We start from the raw sequence: 18,277 nt of genomic DNA, 5'->3' as shown, positions 1-18,277 counted from the left end.
GAGGCCTCCTCTGACCACCCCACTGCTCTTCCCATCTGAGTATGTCTCTCTTTACTCTCTCTGACATTACACTATCTATCTCTCCTTTATAGAGTCCATCCCAGCTTGTAAGCTTATTTCCTCATTCATCTCTCTCTCTTCTCCTTCTTCCCCAAACTAGAATGTCAATTCCAAGTAAGAAAAACCCTTGTCCATCTTTACACTATTTTTTTTTTTTTTTAATTTTTTGAATTTTTTTAATGCTATTCTTGTCTGCTTACATTCTTTTTATGTATGTATGTATGTATGGCTGTGTTGGGTCTTCGTTTCTGTGCGAGGGCTTTCTCCAGTTGCGGCAAGCGGGGGCCACTCTTCATCGCGGTGCGCGGGCCTCTCACTATCGCAGCCTCTCTTGTTGGCGGAGCACAGGCTCCAGACGCGCAGGCTCAGTAGTTGTGGCTCACGGGCCGAGTTGCTCCGCGGCATGTGGGATCTTCCCAGACCAGGGCTCGAACTCGTGTCCCCTGCATTGGCAGGCGGATTCTCAACCACTGCGCCACCAGGGAAGCCCCTTTACACTATTTTGAATGTAACTAGCCCTAGGATAGGTATATAAAGCCCATACAAGAAATACTTGGATTAATTCTGCAATCTGTGGACTAAATATAAATTTAACTAGCTCGCTAAAGTATGTATTGTACCCAGCAGGATTGGGATAGTAAATAATGGCCCTTGAAATCTCATAAGGCATGAGTTAACTGACCAACTTCCTAGTCAGTTATTAGAAAATCTGTCTATATCCAGTTTGGATTCTCTTGTACAGAGTCCTCCAGGGCCACTCTTGAGAAGGGACACTAAGGTTCTTCATTTCGGGAAAGGATACCCACTTCTAGCTGGTGCAGATTCTTTTGTACTGGAAAACAGGAGGTGCTTGAGGGGCTGAGATAGTCTGTGGTCTGAGTCTGCTTTGGGGTTTTACGGCATGCAACTGCTCTACTGTGGAGGAGAGCCTGCTAATTTTCTTTTAGGCAGATTCCTTTTCCATTTAGCTAATGCTGAAGACTTTAGTGGGTCTGGTTTCTCCTTGTCAATCTGGACTTGTTTCTTAGCAACAGTTGAGACTCTGTCCATCCCCGTTGTTCTCTGCTTTAGCCTCAAAGCAAACAAGAGAAAAAGTAGGCAAGGCAGTTTGCAGTTTGCCATTTAGTAATATTCCCAGACACATACTGCATTGCAATCCTAGTGGCTATTGATAGACAATGTGAAGGATCATCACACTTTTGTGAAGCATGAGAGGGGATGGGAAGTGGAAAATGTTTTGGAAGGAGCTGAGGAATTAGAGTCCTTAATATCATTTGTTCTTCCTTGACAGTCCTATTCCTATTACTAAAATTTCACTTTCTGGTATTTAATGTCAAAACTTTAGTGTTAGAAACAGGTGGCCAAAAAAAAAAAAAATTATGTTGCCATTCAATAAGCCCTTTGAGTAATCTCTTGATCTAGTTGTATATTCTCAGCCCAAAGGCAAATTGGCTTCCAATAATTGCTAAATCAAATTTGCTAAATTTGGCACAACCCGTTCCAATCTACTTTCACCTAGGAACTCTGTTTAGAATTCCCCTCTTTTCCAACATACTTTTCAAAACTCCACACATAGAAACCAACGCACTCAATATTTTTTATATTTGGCTACCAAGATCTCTAGGCCCTACCTCAGTGACTACATTAGTCTGAGTTCTGAGACAATATTGGAGAAAGCCTGGGTAAAAGATTCACTATTGCACAACAGAAGCTAACAGGTTCCCATCTTAAGGTAGGAAAGTCTTTATTGCCGGCAGCCCCACCTTGATTCAGTCAGTTTTAGTTTCTCTGGGCTTTGTTATTTGCATTCCCATTCATAGTCAAACTAGAGCAGGACACTTTCAGTTGCAATTGGCTGATCCACTTAGGCAAAGACATGAAATTTTATTATAAGGATAAATTATGATAAATAATTCAAAGATAGGGAGCAGACTACCCTTCTCAAGGGACTGAGCTCAGGAACTGGAAAGCTATCAGGAACCAAGGCAGCTATTATACATGTGTCTGATATGTCAGCACTTCATGAAAACACAGACTGGATTCAAACTGCCCAGGTTTTATTTTAGCTTCCAAAAAAAAAAAGAGAGAGAGAAAGAAAAAAAAAAATATTTTAGCTTCAGCGCTTCAGCACTTTTTAGTCAAGCTTCTCAGTTTCCTTACCTGTAGAGATAACAGTACCAACCTCATAGAGTTATGACATTTATAACACTGAGTGGTATAGTAAGTAATCTGAGATTATTCTTGTTTTTGCAACACAACTCTGACTCTCCATGTGCTGCTTCCAAACAAAGTACCCTGGCCTAACTTTATGTTTCTCAGGAAAAGATCAGCTGTCTGATGAACTTTCCAATTTTAAATTCTCAGAACAATCTGATTGGTCCAGATAGGGTTCAGTTGTTCATCCTGGCTAAAGCTAGGATAGTGTTCCTATGAAACCTTTCGCAAACCTAAACGAGGTAAAGCAAAGAAGCAATTACCTTAGGACACATCTTGCTAATGGATGCACAAAATAAATGGAGATAAAGCACTGATGCTCACAGACACAGTTCAAAGCATGATGGCTTGATGCTGAGAGGCTGAGTGTAGTTTCCAGGGAAGGAGCTTGGAAGGGCTCAGGAAGTGCTCAGGGTGCATGCCACCTCTGTTACAACGGCTCACTGCAAAACAAATGCTGAATGCTATTTTCGCTTTTCGTCTTATTTTGTAAAAGCAAAAATCCTCTTCTGATTTCTTTTGTTTAGTGAAAACAGGTACTAAGGTATGTTTTTCATAAAAGTGAAGTGGCATAAAGTGAACTTTTGAAAAGGGGATACCTATACATATATAGCTGCTGAGGCCCACCCTAAATGTCTCTGGATATTTCTCAGTGGTGGGGGATCATGAATCAAGGCTGAATTTTTTTTTTAAGAATTTTTTTATACTCCTCCCAACTCACTGATCTTCTATTCTTCCATAATCACAAACATAAGGTCCCAATTTAAGGACTTGCCCAAAGTCATATGGTAATAATGGATGAAGGTGTGGTTCAAAACTAGGTCTGACTCCAAATCCAAAATTTACTTTCACTATACAATGCACTAGAGTTGTTTTTATCTGTTGAGAACATGTTAGGTAGCCAACCCTTTATTTAACCAAGTACTTAAGATACAAGATTTCAAGTAGTTCAAAATTAGGTTTCCTGATTTTTTTTCATAACTTTTAGTTTTTAAAAATTGGGGTACGGCATGTGTAAAGTTCACAAAATTTAAATGTTCAGCTTGATGAACTTTTTCATATGTATGCATTCATATAACCAATGAGATCAAGATCCAAAACATTTCCATCATTTCATAAGGCTCCCTTGTGCCCCTTCTAAGTCAATACCCATGCCCAGAGAGGTAACTACTATCTTGACTTCTATCATCATGAATTAGTTTTTTTCTTGAATTTCACATAAATGGAATAATATTGGGTTGTCCAAAAAGTCTGTTCGAGTTTTTCCGTCACATCTTATGGAAAAACCCAAACAAACTTTTTGGCCTACCCAATACAATATGAATTGGTTTTTGTCTATTTCACTCAACAAATACCTATGAGATCCATCCATATTATTGTGTGTAGCAGTTTATTCATTTTTATTGCTGGGTAATATTCCATTGTAAGAATATATTTTATTTTGTTCCTATTTGAGACCATAATGAATCAAACTACTATGGATATTTGTATACAAGACTTTTAGAAGACACCTGCACTCATTTTCTTGGATATACACTCATGAGAGAAACTGAATTACAGGCCTAAATTCAGCTGTAATGGATACTGTCTATCATTTTCCCAAAGTGACTGCAATCAATGTATACCCCCGCCAGCAATAAGAGTTTCAGTTGCACTATATTTTTTAAACTAGGAAAATAATGTAATCAGTCTATTGTGCTAGTCACACTTCGTAGTTCTACAAATTTATTTTATTTGAGGCTCTTTTGTTGCTGGTTATAAGCAAGGCTAAGTTGTTAGGTGGGGCTACGTTGTTAGGTAGATCCTCATTCATTAGCACTCTTACTAAACTGTAAGCCCCACCCGTTAAGACTTTACTAAAAAATACTACTTAGCTTGCCATCCTATTTTATAGCAGGGTTTCTCAACAATGACATTATTGTCATTTTGGGCCAGATAATTCTTTGATGTGGGGGGTTGTCCAGTGCATTGTAGTATCTTTAGCAGTATCCCTGGCCTTTACCCACTGTATGTCAGCAGCTCCAACCCCCTTTCCCATTCATTGTGACTACCAAAAATGTTTCCATATTTTGTCAAATGTCCCGAGAGGCAAAAACTCCCCGTTAATAACCACCATTTTCAAAATAAGTGACCTGGCCTCCCTCTACTTCATCTAAACTAAATGTTGAGTCAATGCAGTGTTAACGTGATGATGTCCATAGTTTTTAAACGTCAGTGGCACATTAGAATAATCATTTAAAAAGCTTTTAAAGAACGCATATGCCCAGGCCCCTTCTCAGAACAATGGAATGGAATCCCTTGAAGTAGGGCTTCAGCATTTTTATCATGAAGTTCCTCAGGTATTTCTAAATTTTGGCACAGTTCAGAACTACTTTCTTAACAGATTACTTTTCCCATGAATATATGTTTTAAAATAGATTTCTACCAATAACTTTTCAAACATTAGTAGAGCATGAGGCATGTATTTGGGGAGTAGAAGGCTCACAGAAACTCTCAAATCACAGCAATTAAGTGGCCACCTATAGCCCATAACTATAAACAGTGGTTATCTAGTGTTCAGTTCCTGACTGAAAAAAAAAATTCTATTTTTTCCCCAAATCACTTTGAAATGTTCATGTATTTTCTTTTTGAATGATTATTATGTGGTAATCCTTCCAGCTAATTCTTGTAGCTAACTCATATATTCTCTCTCTCTCTCATAATGACATTTTCCATTGTCTTTCAAACACTCTAAATCTTTCACCTAAACAAAAATCCACAAAAGCCAGCAAAAAAAAAAAAAAAAAAAATTCATATTCCCTCCCAAGTCAAAGTCAAATCACCTAAATGAGAAATTTAGACTCAGATTCCACTTTTTCATTTATCACGTTCTACTCCAGTCTGGCTTCTAGCCCTATTATTCCAACAAAATAGTTCTTGCTAAGGTAACTGATGACCGTCATGTTATTAAATCCAGTGGCTATTATTCAGGCCTTATTTCACCATAGCACTGGACACTATTCACCACTCCTTCCTTGAAGCACTCAGACCTTTGTCCTCTATTGCACAACACCCTTCTGACATCGCAACTCCTTATCCAGCTAATCTTCCTCTACCTAGCCAAAAATTAATTGCAGTTCTTCACTGTACACTCCTAGGCTGTCTTCCAAGCCTATTTCACATATACTACAGATTTTAATTTTCCCCTACACACTTAACAGTTTTTATTTTCAGTCTAGATCTCCCTTCTCAGGTCCAGACTTCTATCCAAAAGCCTCTTGGATGACTCAATGACATGAGAAACTCTAAATTCTAAACTAAATCTATCATAGTCACACCTACCCATTTCCAAACATATTACCATTCAGTTCCATTCCATTGTGTGTACAGCTTCCCTCCTTCTCCTAACCCTGAATCCAACTGCATCAACAGATCCTATGGACATTTCCTTCCAAATCTACTCTCTCTACTTCCATACTACTACCCTGTTTCATTAAAGTTATTTCTAATCTTTTAGCCTCCTAATTCAAGAATTTTGTGTCGACTTTGACCCACCTTTAATCCATTTTTGGAATTTACAGTTAAAATTTTCAATTTGTAAATCTCATCATTACCACCCAATTTAAAATCTGTCAAAGGTTTCCCTTTATTCCAGGCAAAGAACCTACTTCTTTACCTGGCGTTTGGGCCCTGAATGGTCTGGCCACCATGCAGCTTCATCTTCCTCAGTTGTTGCTCCAGCAGTACTGTACTTCTTTTAGTCCCTTATAGAGTGACAATGTAATTTATCATCCAAACCAGAACACTTCTGTAAGTAAAAAAAGGCCTATCCTTGGCAAACTGGGATGTAAGTTGATATCATCTCTCTGGCCCCTGAATTTTTGCCATGTTGTTACCGTTTACCTGTTACGAAGCTCTTCACTTCCCTTTTATCTAATCCACGTTAAATTCTTAGTTCTCATGGTTTGCAAGGCAGATATAGAGACACAGATGTAGAGAACAAACATATAGACACCAAGGGGGGAAAGCGGGGGTGCGGGGTGCGGTGGGATGAATTGGGAGATTGGGATTGACATGTATACACTGATGTGTATAAAATAGATAACTAATAAGAACTTGCTGTATAAAAAAATAAAATTCAAAAAAAAAAATTCTCAGTTCTCAGATGTCACTTCCTTTAGGGAGACTTTTGGGACTAGGGTTCTGAACTATGAATTCTCACGGCACTATATGTTTCTTCATACCATTTTTCTCAGTTATCATTTCCAAGTGTGATTGCTTCTTGCACTAGACTTTAACTCTTGAAAGTGTCTGTGTTTGCTCTATTATAACCCTCCCTCCCCCACCCCTGTAGAATGCCTGGTATGCAATGTATTGAATAAATGTGGATATAATGCAATGGGAAACAGAGTCTGCTCAAGGAGCTCGCAATGTAATATGGAAACAAACGCTTTACTACAATATAACAATATGCTGCATTTGCAGAATACAAAATTTCCTAAAAGGGAAATGAGAGAGTTGCATGACATGTCTCATAGGGTTTTGGCACAATTTGTCAGTGTATTCAACAGCTATTGATTTACTTACACCTAAAATAAAATGATTCATAAGACAGATGGACTATATCCATTTACAGTGATATTGATACATTCCCAGTGACCTGGAGAAATGTATGGCTGGAGTGTCAAGTGTCTGCTAGGAATGATGGGATGCAATGTTGGAATCAGATTGTGAACGAAGTAATTAAAATATTATGTATGCAAATATATGTGGTATACTTAAACATATGTATTTGAAGCAGGGGACTGATATCACTAGATTTCAAATCTGAAGTAAGCCTGTAGGGTGGCCTGGAGGGAAAGGTGTAGGGAATAGAACCTAAGTAAACAAAGTAGTGGGGATTAAGGAGAAAGGCTGAAGACAACATACATGAGGTAAAATGGACAGTAAACAAAGGATCTGGAGGAGAGGAAGGAATCATACAGCATCAAGGCACCAATCTGATATTTTGAGGTTAGCTACTTAAACAACATTTTTCCCCATCTGCACACTTAATTTTTAAGTAGAATCTTTGTATCCACTTCAATACCTATTAGATTTTATACACAGTTGCTTCTTAGTATCATCTCTAAGAGCTTTACATTTGAAATTTTACTTACTATGATTTAAGAATTTATCAGTAAAAATCTCCAAATACAGTGGCCATAAACAAGGTGGATGAGCTGTTGGCGGTTATCAGAACAATCTAGTTTTTCCAAACACTACTTAGAACCTAGAAATTGTGCATTTCAGAAAGGGAGTGTCCAGCATGTGTAATTAGGAAAAACTTTCCAAGGTGACTGACTCCTGTCCCTGCCCAACACTGGGAACCACAGCTACTCTCCTATAATTTTTAAGATCAAGAAAATAGAAAATGTACAGTAAATTTTCACTATAAGGTGACTTGGGATTTCATGGGTTCTGTTTATAGCAGACTTTGTAAATTTAAGTATCATATTTGGAGGACTCTTTCTCTGTTTGGCAAAAACCCGGGAAATGATGTCATAGATTGAGATTCTAGAGTATTTTAATACTGTCCTGATTGTTTTAGCAGCTTTTTGTATACAAATCCTCTAGGCAACAAGAACATAATTATGGAATTAAAATCCTATCTTGGCATCCAAAATGTTAACAGAAAAGCAAGAGTTGTTACTGCCTTTATGCTGCACATCTCACAATTCTGGGTAAGTGGTTTTCAATCTATTCCCACCTAAGGATACCCATTGGTAACTAGTCCTAGTAGAGCAAGTCAGAATTAAGAACCTACAAAGTGCTGTCCCAGATTTTGTAAAAGTAATATTCTTTCCAAAGAATATGAAATTTCCCAAATGGAAAATCAGATAGTAATAAAGACCTCCTGGTTGATGTTAATTTTCAGGGATTTTTGCTATTCATGTGTTCAGATTATTTACTGTTTGTCTATTGTTTTCAGTAGACTTTTCAAAAAGGAGACATACAGTTTGTTTAAACAAAGTGAAACTGAGAATTTAACTATGCAGATAAAATATGGTCAAAAAATATTTTTGTCTTATTTATCAACTGACTTTTAAAAAACTGAACTGGTAAGATTTTTCAATTTTCCACTTACCTTGTATTTCTCCACAGTCTCAACAGTCATTCTAAAATTCTGTGAAGTCATAAAGTATATTATAATTTTACCAGAAATATAAGTCTCCAAGGTTCAATATATTATTACAAATTTGGCAAGGTTTTTTTTTTGTCTGCAAAAAAAGTGTCTCAAAATTATACGTAGCATATCACATCCAAACAGCAACTCAGTTTAAAAAGGTGCTTTCAAAAAACATATAAAACAGATTAAGTCAATACAGTAGTCATTTTTTGGTGAGGTAACAAAATGCAATATGGTTATAATTAAAGACTTTATTATCTGAATCACACTTCTGATTACAAAATTCTTTACCTGCCATGTTTTCCTCAGGTTTTTATTTTTTACTTACCACTCTAGTAATCCAAGAAATAAATTAGTCCGAGGAACAGGAAGTTCCTATTATCAAGGCACCTTATCATAATTTTAAAGCACAGTATTAAAAATTAGCACTTAGTTTCTAAGGACTTCAGAGATGGATATTTGTATGATCTTTTTATTCCTCACAACCCAGAATTATAGCTATTTTAATAATCACTAGGATAAAAAAAGAGGCTGAGCATAGATCATTTTGCAAACTATGGTGGTGTTTCATTTTGTTTCACTATTCATTGACCACAGACATACACATTTTTTTCGAGAGACTGTGTCTACCTGTCTGCCTTCCCCTACTCCCCAAGGGTGAGTATACCTTTCCATATAATAAATACGTATTTGGTGTTATGTTTGGAGATCTTTTTGAGGGCTCGGAACAAACTGTTTAAACAGACAGTACACTAAAACTTGAATATTTCCCACATGTGAAAATAATTATTTTGGGAATGAAGCTACCGCATTCAAACTCATTTGACTTGGAAGGCAGTCCTTTACATCAGATCAAATAACTGAAGAATGGGATTAGAAAGTTTCAGAAATTATCATTAACCTGGGCTGACTCAAGACTGATCTGTGGACGAGAAAAATAATGAACTGTAAAATAATTCTGACTTAAAAAAATGGTTTAAAGGAGAGAAGCGGAACACTCCCGTGCTTGAAAAGATAAGATAATGTTTCTTTGGACAGATCTAAAAGGTTGTAACTGAGACCCGCAGTTAGTTATGAAACAAACCGTCAACTAAATTACAGTACGTTAACCTGCGACAGTTACTAACGTCTCTCGCGTTGCATTTTTTGTAGTGATTCGGCACCGCACCCTCCCCCAGCCCTCCAGGGAGCGACCTGGAAACGTTCTACACGTTTTTTTCCTGAACCGGGCACGGGCTACCCACAAATGAATCAAGAAAGGTCACAGGGTGTCAACAACTCGGTCTGTTTTCTCTCCGCCTTCTCAGGTGCCCGGCTCGCACCTCCCTTAGGGAGCCTTTGTCTCAGGTCGCCTAAGCGTAGGAGGCGGCGGGAGGTTACCACAGTGGCCCAACAGTTTGGTTCCCAGGCTGCAATGGTGTGACGCAGCATCCCCCTCCCCGCCTCTCCAGACAGGCGCTCAGACCCGGCGCGGGGCCGAGGCCTGGGCTACCGACCCCACGTTCGACCCCGCCCCCTCGGCTTATCCACCACAGCCCTTCCGCGGCTCCCCAAGCCCCATCAGTCTTCAATATCTCCCCAACCCCCTGTTTCCCTAGTTCCTTCTCGGGCTCTCAGTCGTGACGTCCTTACGCAACCGTGCCGAGTGACAGTAGAGTCCATACCCGCAAGGAGCGAGCCTGCAGCTCCCACTTCCCGGAATTCAACTCCAGGCCGCTAAGGGAGGGAGCCCGAGCAAGGCTTAACAGCCCACCGCGGCAGCCAGAGTCCGGCAGCCTCTGCGCGGCCGGCGTGCGCGTTCCCATCACTGCGCGTGCGCGCACTCGCTCTCCGCCCCGCAACAGCACCAATCGTTTTCTTCCTACGCCCCACGACTCCACAACGTAGCCCCTCCCACTGTCCGGGCGCCAGTTGGTGGAGTTCGGCGTGCGCGCGCCCTGTTGCCCGTCTCGCGCCCAGTGAGGAAGGGGAGTGAGCGGAGAAGCTTACGTCGCGCGGGAGGCGGAGGCGACGGCTAGCTCGGTGGCGGCGGCGGCGGCGGCGGCGGAGGCGCCTACGACGGAGACGGTTGCGCTCGCTCTCTCGGCGTCATGGCGGCTGCCGGGAGCCGATAAGCGGCGGGAGCGGGAGCGCGCGCGCGGCCGCGGTGAAGACGACGACTCGTTACTTCTTGCTTTTGCTGACCTCGCCGTTGGTGCTTTAATAATGAATTGATTGTTGGATCCGCTCCGCAGGGTATCGCGCGTTAGAGCCGCGGGCCGGGGCTTCCCCTTCTCCTCCGCGTCCTTCCCCTTCCCCCTCGCCCTCACGGACTTCTGCTTACCCCAAAACGCCCGGAGCCCGAGGACTCTCGGCGGCGGAGACCGCGGGCCCGGACACACGGGAGGCCGCCGATCGAGTTAGCTCTCTCCGCCCCGCGAAGCCTGCACGCCCGCCGGTAAGAAAGGGGTCGGCGGGCGGGTCAGGATGTGGCGGGGAGGACGGGAGCTGGCCAGGCGGAGGGCGGGGGCGGCGCGGTGCCCGGGCTGCGGCCCAGCCGCCGGGCGCCGGGCATAGGCCGGGGCGGTCTTAGAGGGCCGGCGGCGGCGGATGGGCTCGCCGCTCAGGGGGCGTGTGAGTGGCGAGCGCAGGCCGGCGCCGCGGAGCGCATCCTCTCTCCGGACGGGCGTGCAGCTGGCGGTCGAGCCCGGGCTTCCTCGGCCTGGGGCCGGCCGGGCCGCGAGGGGAAAGCTGCGAGACGCGAGCGGTGCGCTTGGCCGGTGCGTGGGTCCCGCCGCCACCCGGGCTCCCAGCACGTGGGGAGCGGCGGGGAGGGGGAGGGGGCAGCAGCCCGGGCGAGCCCGGGAGGGCGCGGGGTGGGTCTGTAGGAAGTTTGAGGCGGGAAGGGAGACTCCGGGACCGGGATGGAGGCCCTGGGAGGGATGGGGGTGGGGGGGTGCGTCCGGGTGGCAGGCTGATTGGAGCGAAGCTGCGACGGACGGGGGAGGAAGGTTTCCAACCTCCTTTCGAGAACCGCTTGAAAACTTAGCAGGAGGAAAGCAACTGATAAAAGACGGGGCAAAGAAAAGGCGAATTGAAGAGGTATAACGATTTAGGGAAGAATCATTGTTTAGACGCATGAAAGGCAGGAGAGAGCTGCGGGTGCTTGGAGCTTCAGAACTTACGGTTGTAAGAAGGGTCTCAGAAAGAGGACTTAACTCTGAGAAGGAAAATGAGGAGGAGAAAGGAAGTTACAAAGTACAGAGAAAGCCATTTTGAGGGGCGAAAGGGAGGTGAAAAGGAAAGAACGAAAAGAGGAGTGAACTTTCTCAATGAAGAGAGACTTTCGGGAAAGAGAGGCAGTTTGTTAGAGTGCCTCGATTTTTAAAATCTAATTGTTTAATAGTTAATCTCTTTGGCTAGTTGGAATTAATATTTAACATTAGGAATAAATGTTGCGTGAAATAATTTTTAGATAACAGTTCTTGCTAAGTCTACTGGACTGTAGTTTCTGGAGAATTAAAATCCGGATCTAGATGCAGAGTTTGCTATGATTAAGTTGGCAGCAGCCTATTTCCCCCCCTCTTTTTTTGTGGAGTGGAAATAATCGTAGGAGTAAATTCTCTTTGCTGAGGTCGGAGGACAGCTCTGCTCTCAGTCGTCTGTATCGGTACTTTCTGGCTGGGGAAGGATCTGACGTCTCCTTCCCCCGCTTCTTCCTCTCCCTCCCCTGCCAGAGATCTCCTTTGTTTATTAGTGGGTGGCTTGTAGGTGACTCTCCAGTGTTGTGCTGATATGTTGAAAGGTGGAAATGTTGTGTCTTGGTCCATGATTTCTGCCCCAAACCCCTTACTTAAAAAATCATAGTGTATATTCTGTTACCTTTTTCCCCCAGAGGAATCTCTGCTTGTCCAAACTGGATATATACTGTATTATTTAAACTTAAAACTGCACTATCGGTTTACCTGTGAAAGGACACATTTATTTTGACCTGTACATTTTTTTGGCTAAGATTATATGATACACTTTTACTCTCCTGTTCTCATGTGAGCATTTTCAACACTTCCCCTCGCTCTGGTATACGAAGTCCTTCGTGATAGGAATTAGTGCTTGATTAAGGTAACCTTTTTCCCCCTTATTGCATTTGTTTGGCCAAGTATGTAATAAGACTCTATTTTCTATTCTTGGAACGTATGTATGTTACATACTACCATTTTGCTTTAGTTTTTTGTCTATAATGTGTGGTATATACACACGGTTGCAATTAGTCTAAAAGTTCTATCACTCCACAAATATTTCAATTTTTTCTGTCAAAAATAAGCAGTGGTGTGTTAAACTCTAGTAAGTAGTCAAGAATGTAGTTAATAGAAGCCTAGGTATTTTGAGAAAAAGACCCCTACCGCTTCCTTACCACCTCTAATCTAATTGGCGTAGATAGATTTGTATAAGTTCCAAATAAACTTATTTATCTTTTTGTCTACAGGAAATTTTCTCACTTTCTTAATTTTTTTTTTTTTTTTAGGTGAGTCAAAAGGGTCCCAGGAAACCTGTGAATGTTGAAGAAAATTCATCTGTGAATTTTTGATATTCAAAGAGGAGTCAGTATTTATATTCATCTTTTAAACTGGGAAGATTTATATTTTATTTTAAAACTTCTTGATATTTACAATGAATGGACACAGTGATGAAGAAAGTGTTAGAAACAGTAGTGGAGAGTCAAGGTAAGTACTTTATTATCAAATTTTTATTATGAAAACAATTGAAAACTTATGTGACTCTTTTTAGTTTTTCTAATAGGTGGCAGAGTTTTCAGATTCAGATTCACTGTTAGCTCTCCAAACATTAAAAAGTTTCTAATAAATAAAGCTTTGTTGAAAATACAGAGTTTAATTATTTTTTTCCATTGAGATGCACAGAGAGAAATTTAAATATAGAAAGTTTGGGATACTTAAATCTCTTTGGAGATTTATATTGTTTGGGTTAATAATTGAAACTAGAGCAAGTAAAGGAAGACATTTAAATTGATTTGACTGTTACTGCACTCTTCAAATAAAGACAATAAGAATTTCTTTACTCATTTTTTTCTGGCATTTTGTCTTCTATACCTGTGCTGTCCAATGTAGTAGTCAGTAGCCACATGTGGCTATGTAAATTTAAATTAGTTAAAATTACAAAATATTCAAAATTCAGTACTCAGTCACATTAGACACATTTCAAGTGCCGAATAGTCACATGTGGCTAGTGTCTACCGTGATGAATAGAGAAAAATAGAAAACATTTCTATCATGGCAAAGGTTCTTTTGGACACTGCTGATCTGGACATTTGTTAGAGTATTGCTGCAACACTTTTTTCCCCCATTACCTTTTCAAATTTGAGTTTTAATTATATATGACTGAGTTAAGAGTTCTTACGTGGGCCATGTCTTTGCAAAGAAGATATGGTTTATGGGAGTAAGCCATGTTAAGCTATTTTAATGTGTAAGAAACCTCTTCAAATACAAAGACTTTAAAAATTCTTCTGTAGCCCCCCAGTTTTAAGTTACCAGCCACGTTAATAATGCAATCCCATGTAGTTATATATGCTTATCATATATGCTTATCATATAGAGAGGTCAGGAATATGGACGTTGGGGTCAGACTGCCTGATTACTTACCCAGTTGTACTTATTAGCTGTGTGAATTAGGGCAAATTTTTTAACTTCTGAGACTTTGATTTTTGTATTTATAAAATGGAGACTATAGTATTATTTATCTTATTTGAAGTTGAGGATTAAATGAAATGCTACCTGTAAAGGTTTTAAAATAGTTCCTGATATAATGAGCACTCTATATTATTATAATTAGCATCAGATTTTATATAACATAGAATAATACATAACTGAAACATTAATTACAGTGATGGAGAAATGTGAAGGACAAGGAACAGGAAAGTTTTGGCAGTTAAGAGGGCTTCAGGAAAATGTTGGATAGAAAATGAAGCAGTGGGATATGTATTTGACCTGAGGCTTGGGATTTTCTGGTTATGCTAGGTATACTTTAGTTTATCAGTTTCACAGGCAGACAGTTTGGATAACAAGAACATCATAGAAAACAAGGAGCAGTTATGGGAAGCAGAATGATTTAGTAAACAAGTATTGGTCTAGGAGTTACAAAACCTGAGTTGACCTGTCTCTGCACTAACTAGTTCTCTGAATGACTTCTGAACTGTAAAATAAGGAGAGTTGAATTAAATGATTTTGAAGTTTCATCCTACTACTTAATATACAAAGTATTTAACAACAGAGTTTAACTGGAAGCGCCAAAGTTGAAGGGCTAAACTAGAAGACCTTTGAATTTCAGCTTTGATTCCAATCTCTACAGGTATATTGACTGGAGTAAGTGAATAGGAGAGTCACATTGTCCACATTCTCTTGTTCATTAGTGAACAATGAAATGGTTAATAGGTAGAAATATCTAGGGGAAACGCAGGAGCCTAACTACCCACGAAATAGGAAATAAGGCTCTTGAGAGTAAATCTTCTGGTTGAACATGTAGAGAGATCACATGCTGTTATATTCTGACCCCTTACCTTTTCCAGTAATCTTTTATGTATTTTGCTGCCATATGTAAAGCAAAGGGGGAGTCGTAAATCAAATTTGATATAGTAGAGATGAAAAAAATTAAACCCTGTGAAATCAAATTTACTAGAATCTTTTACAATGCATACTCATTTTAAATAATTGCAAAGTATATTCTCTAATTATTCTGAGTCATTATTTCCACCATCTAGGTTTTATGTACTTCTGAGAATTGTGGCTGTCAGGTTATCTAGTTCTTGCAACTGCCTTGGTGTTTATCTGAAGAAGGGAGACCTGCTTCTGTTTTCCTTTCATTTTCTTCCTTTCTGCTGTTATGCTGTCCTTTTCCTTTGCTCTACCGAAGTTACTAAGCCTCAGTGCCCCCATACCAAAAGCTTTCATAACAAGGCAGTACAGAGAAGGGAGATTATGCCTAGTTAAAAGAGTGAGGTGAACTTTATAGATACAGGGATTTTCTTGCAAAAACCAAAAGTCACCATAACTATGAATATTAATATAGAGTGATGAGGGGAGAAATATGCTTTTTTTTTAATAAAGCACACATTTTTTTTTTAATTAATTAATTTTTTTGTTTGTTTGTTTTTGGCTGTGTTGGGTCTTCGTTGCTGCGCGCGGGCTTTCTCTAGTTGCGGCGAGCGGGGGCTACTCTTCCTTGCGGTGCGCGGGCTTCTCATTGCAGTGGCTTCTCTTGTTGCGGAGCGCGGGCTCTAGGCGCCCGGGCTTCAGTAGTTGTGGCGTGTGGGCTCAGTACTTGTGGCTAGCGTGCTGTAGAGCACGGGCTCAGTAGTTGTGGTGCACAGGCTTAGTTGCTCCGTGGCATGTGGGGTCGTCCCGGGCCAGGGATTGAACCTGTGTCCCCTGCATTGGCAGGTGGATTCTTAACCACTGGGCCCCCAGGGAAGCCCTATGCTTGTTTTTAAAATTGATATATGCTGTAAAATTTGATTGTTATTGGCTAGAATTTTTACATGTATTTTTGCTTCAGATTTCCTTTTTTTCCTTCATGGAAATTTATGAAATGAAGTAGAATTAAGCAAGAAGTCATTTGGCATTTTTAGTTGGTATGATTAGTTTTCTACTCAAAAGTGTCTTTTTTGATTCTTTTGACGTGAAAACTTTTCCATAACCATTGACAGAAAGGAAGAAGAATACACAGGAGAATGTCTCTTTGGCTATGTTGTAACTGACAATTTTGAAACTTATTTACTAAGAAACGTGTGTCAGGATGCACCTGTACCTCAGTTTCAAGTTAGCACAAAGTTTATTATATAACTGAAGTTAAGCTTTCTGAAGATACTATTGGAAGATTTCAAAGCATCAGTTCCCAGCTGTGTAGATTTCTGTTGTTATTTGTAATGAAGTTTTTCAAAGCCTGGTTAGACATTTTTTATTTTAAAGTTAACTTGAATGATGATTTGCTCTAGAAATAGATTTGTGGGTAAAGACCAGAAATACATGGTTACATTTTACTAATTTTTGGATGATTGATAAATGTTTAATACTCAGAAGTAATTTCTCTGCTTGCCTGTAGATTAAATTTTCAATAATGTAAATTTGTCCATGTAAATTTGAGAATTTATTTTAATTGCTTTAATTAGTCTATATAGTATGCTTATGAAAAATTATCACAGAGTGAAGGAAATTTTGGTGATGTGTTGTAACAGTCTTACCTACTTAGAATTGATCTAGGGCTGGCAACTGGGCTATATTGACCTGATTATAAAAGAATTAAAAAAAAAAAATTATTTATTTATTTATTTGGCTGCATCGGGTCTTAGTTGCGGTACGCAGGATCTTCGTTGCGGCGCGAGGGCTTCTGTCTGGTTGTGGCATGCAGGCTCTAGAGTGCATGGACTCAGTAGTTCTGGCACAGGCTCTCTAGCTGTGGTGCACGGGCTCAGTAGTTGTGGCACACAGGCTTAGTTGCCCTGCGGCATGTGGGACCCTAGTTTCCTGACACGTATTGAACCCATGTCCCCTGCACTGGAAGGTGGACTGTTAACCACTGGACCACCAGGGAAGTCCCTAAAAGAATTCTTTTCCTTGATATATTACAGCTTTTTATAGCATTAACAGTGCTTGACCAAATATAAATATGTTTTAAATATATGTGTGTAAATTTTATATTTACTTAGAGGAAGTCTGTTGCAATTAAATTTCCTTGGCTTACTGAAAATATTTTAATTGTTTTATGCTTCAAGAATCTTTGGGTCTCAACTTTTGAAGTGTTTTGAGTAGGCAGTGAGTAGGAAATATGATCGATCAATGGAAATGTTCTAAATGAAAATCTCATTTTTAGAAATTCAGAGTCACTAAACACTTTTTAAAGGCTTTGAGAAAAAAGCCAGATAGTCGAAATGACCTGTTAAATTTAAGGAACACCAAGTCAAAGTTAATTTGAAGACAGGGCTGCATATTTCACCATATATCTGTTAGTACCCTATCAAAGACTTCTATGGTATACCAATTTTGGAAACATTGCTTTTATGTATACACATACCAGCAAGATTTCTTGCCATCAAAATCAGTTTCTTTTAATAAATGAAATTGAACATTTTTTAAAGGCAATAGAATGGTATTTCCTGAGCTTACTTTGATGTTATCTCAAGAGTTTTTAAAATTAATTAATTAATTTTTATTTTTGGCTGCATTGTGTCTTCGTTGCTGCGCACGGGCTTTCTCTAGTTGCAGTGAGCGGGGGCTACTCTTCATTGTGGTGCGCGGGCTTCTTATTGCGGTGTCTTCTCTTGTTGTGGAGCACAGGCTATAGGCGTGCGGGCTTCAGTAGTTGTGGCGCATGGGCTCAGTAGTTGTGGCGCACGGGCTCTAGAGTGCAGGCTCAATAGTTGTGGTGCATGGGCTTGGTTGCTCCATGGCATGTGGGATCTTCCCAGACCAGGGATCAAACCCCATGTCCCCTGCATTGGCAGGCGGATTCTTAACCACTGCGCCACCAGGGAAGTCCTCAGAGTTTTTTTAAAAAGGTTCAATTTATTCTTAAATTTCAAAAGTTTTTGCGAAGAAGCATTTTAAGGAAGACAGGAAAATGTGAAATCACAAAGCCAGAATGGCTAGAAATCATTGAGTTAAAGAAACTGGTTTTTAAAATTAACTGTGATGTCATTAATTGTAGGAAAGTATGACTGTTTTACATCTCATTTTTTTGTTAATCCCTATTTCTTGATTCAGTATGTACTTTCTTCATCTTTTCCTACTAGTTTTTTCTTTCCTCAAATATCTTGTACATGCTACTGAATCTCAGATCATTTATTAAGATCATTTTTTATGCTTTGAAAAC

General features: G+C 40.1%; 1 protein-coding gene and 1 long non-coding RNA gene across 8 annotated transcripts in view; one reads left to right on the top strand and one right to left on the bottom strand.

The window, feature by feature from the left end:
- Window positions 1-523: 523 nt before the first annotated feature.
- Window positions 524-10,707, bottom strand: LOC133090884 (uncharacterized). The gene is made up of 5 exons (XR_009700825.1): window positions 10,087-10,707; window positions 8,381-8,419; window positions 5,930-6,017; window positions 2,538-2,717; window positions 524-1,132 (listed from the first exon to the last, which is right to left on the bottom strand). It is a non-coding gene; the product is annotated as an uncharacterized LOC133090884 (long non-coding RNA).
- The window catches only part of CHD1 (chromodomain helicase DNA binding protein 1), a 74,187-nt gene continuing 66,292 nt past the window's right edge, over window positions 10,383-18,277 (top strand). For all 7 annotated transcript variants that reach the window (XM_061189481.1, XM_061189480.1, XM_061189479.1 and 4 more), the window contains exons 1-2: window positions 10,383-10,859; window positions 12,924-13,122. In XM_061189481.1, the coding sequence (XP_061045464.1) occupies window positions 13,070-13,122 (53 nt within the window). In that variant the 5' untranslated portion in view covers window positions 10,383-10,859; window positions 12,924-13,069. The remainder of the gene's footprint in view (window positions 10,860-12,923; window positions 13,123-18,277) is intronic.

Source organism: Eubalaena glacialis, chromosome 4 (genome assembly GCF_028564815.1).
Source record: "Eubalaena glacialis isolate mEubGla1 chromosome 4, mEubGla1.1.hap2.+ XY, whole genome shotgun sequence".
In the NCBI taxonomy this organism is placed as follows: Eukaryota; Metazoa; Chordata; class Mammalia; order Artiodactyla; family Balaenidae; genus Eubalaena; species Eubalaena glacialis.
Note: the sequence above shows the minus strand (reverse complement) of the source record. Positions and strands in the feature narration are given on the sequence as shown.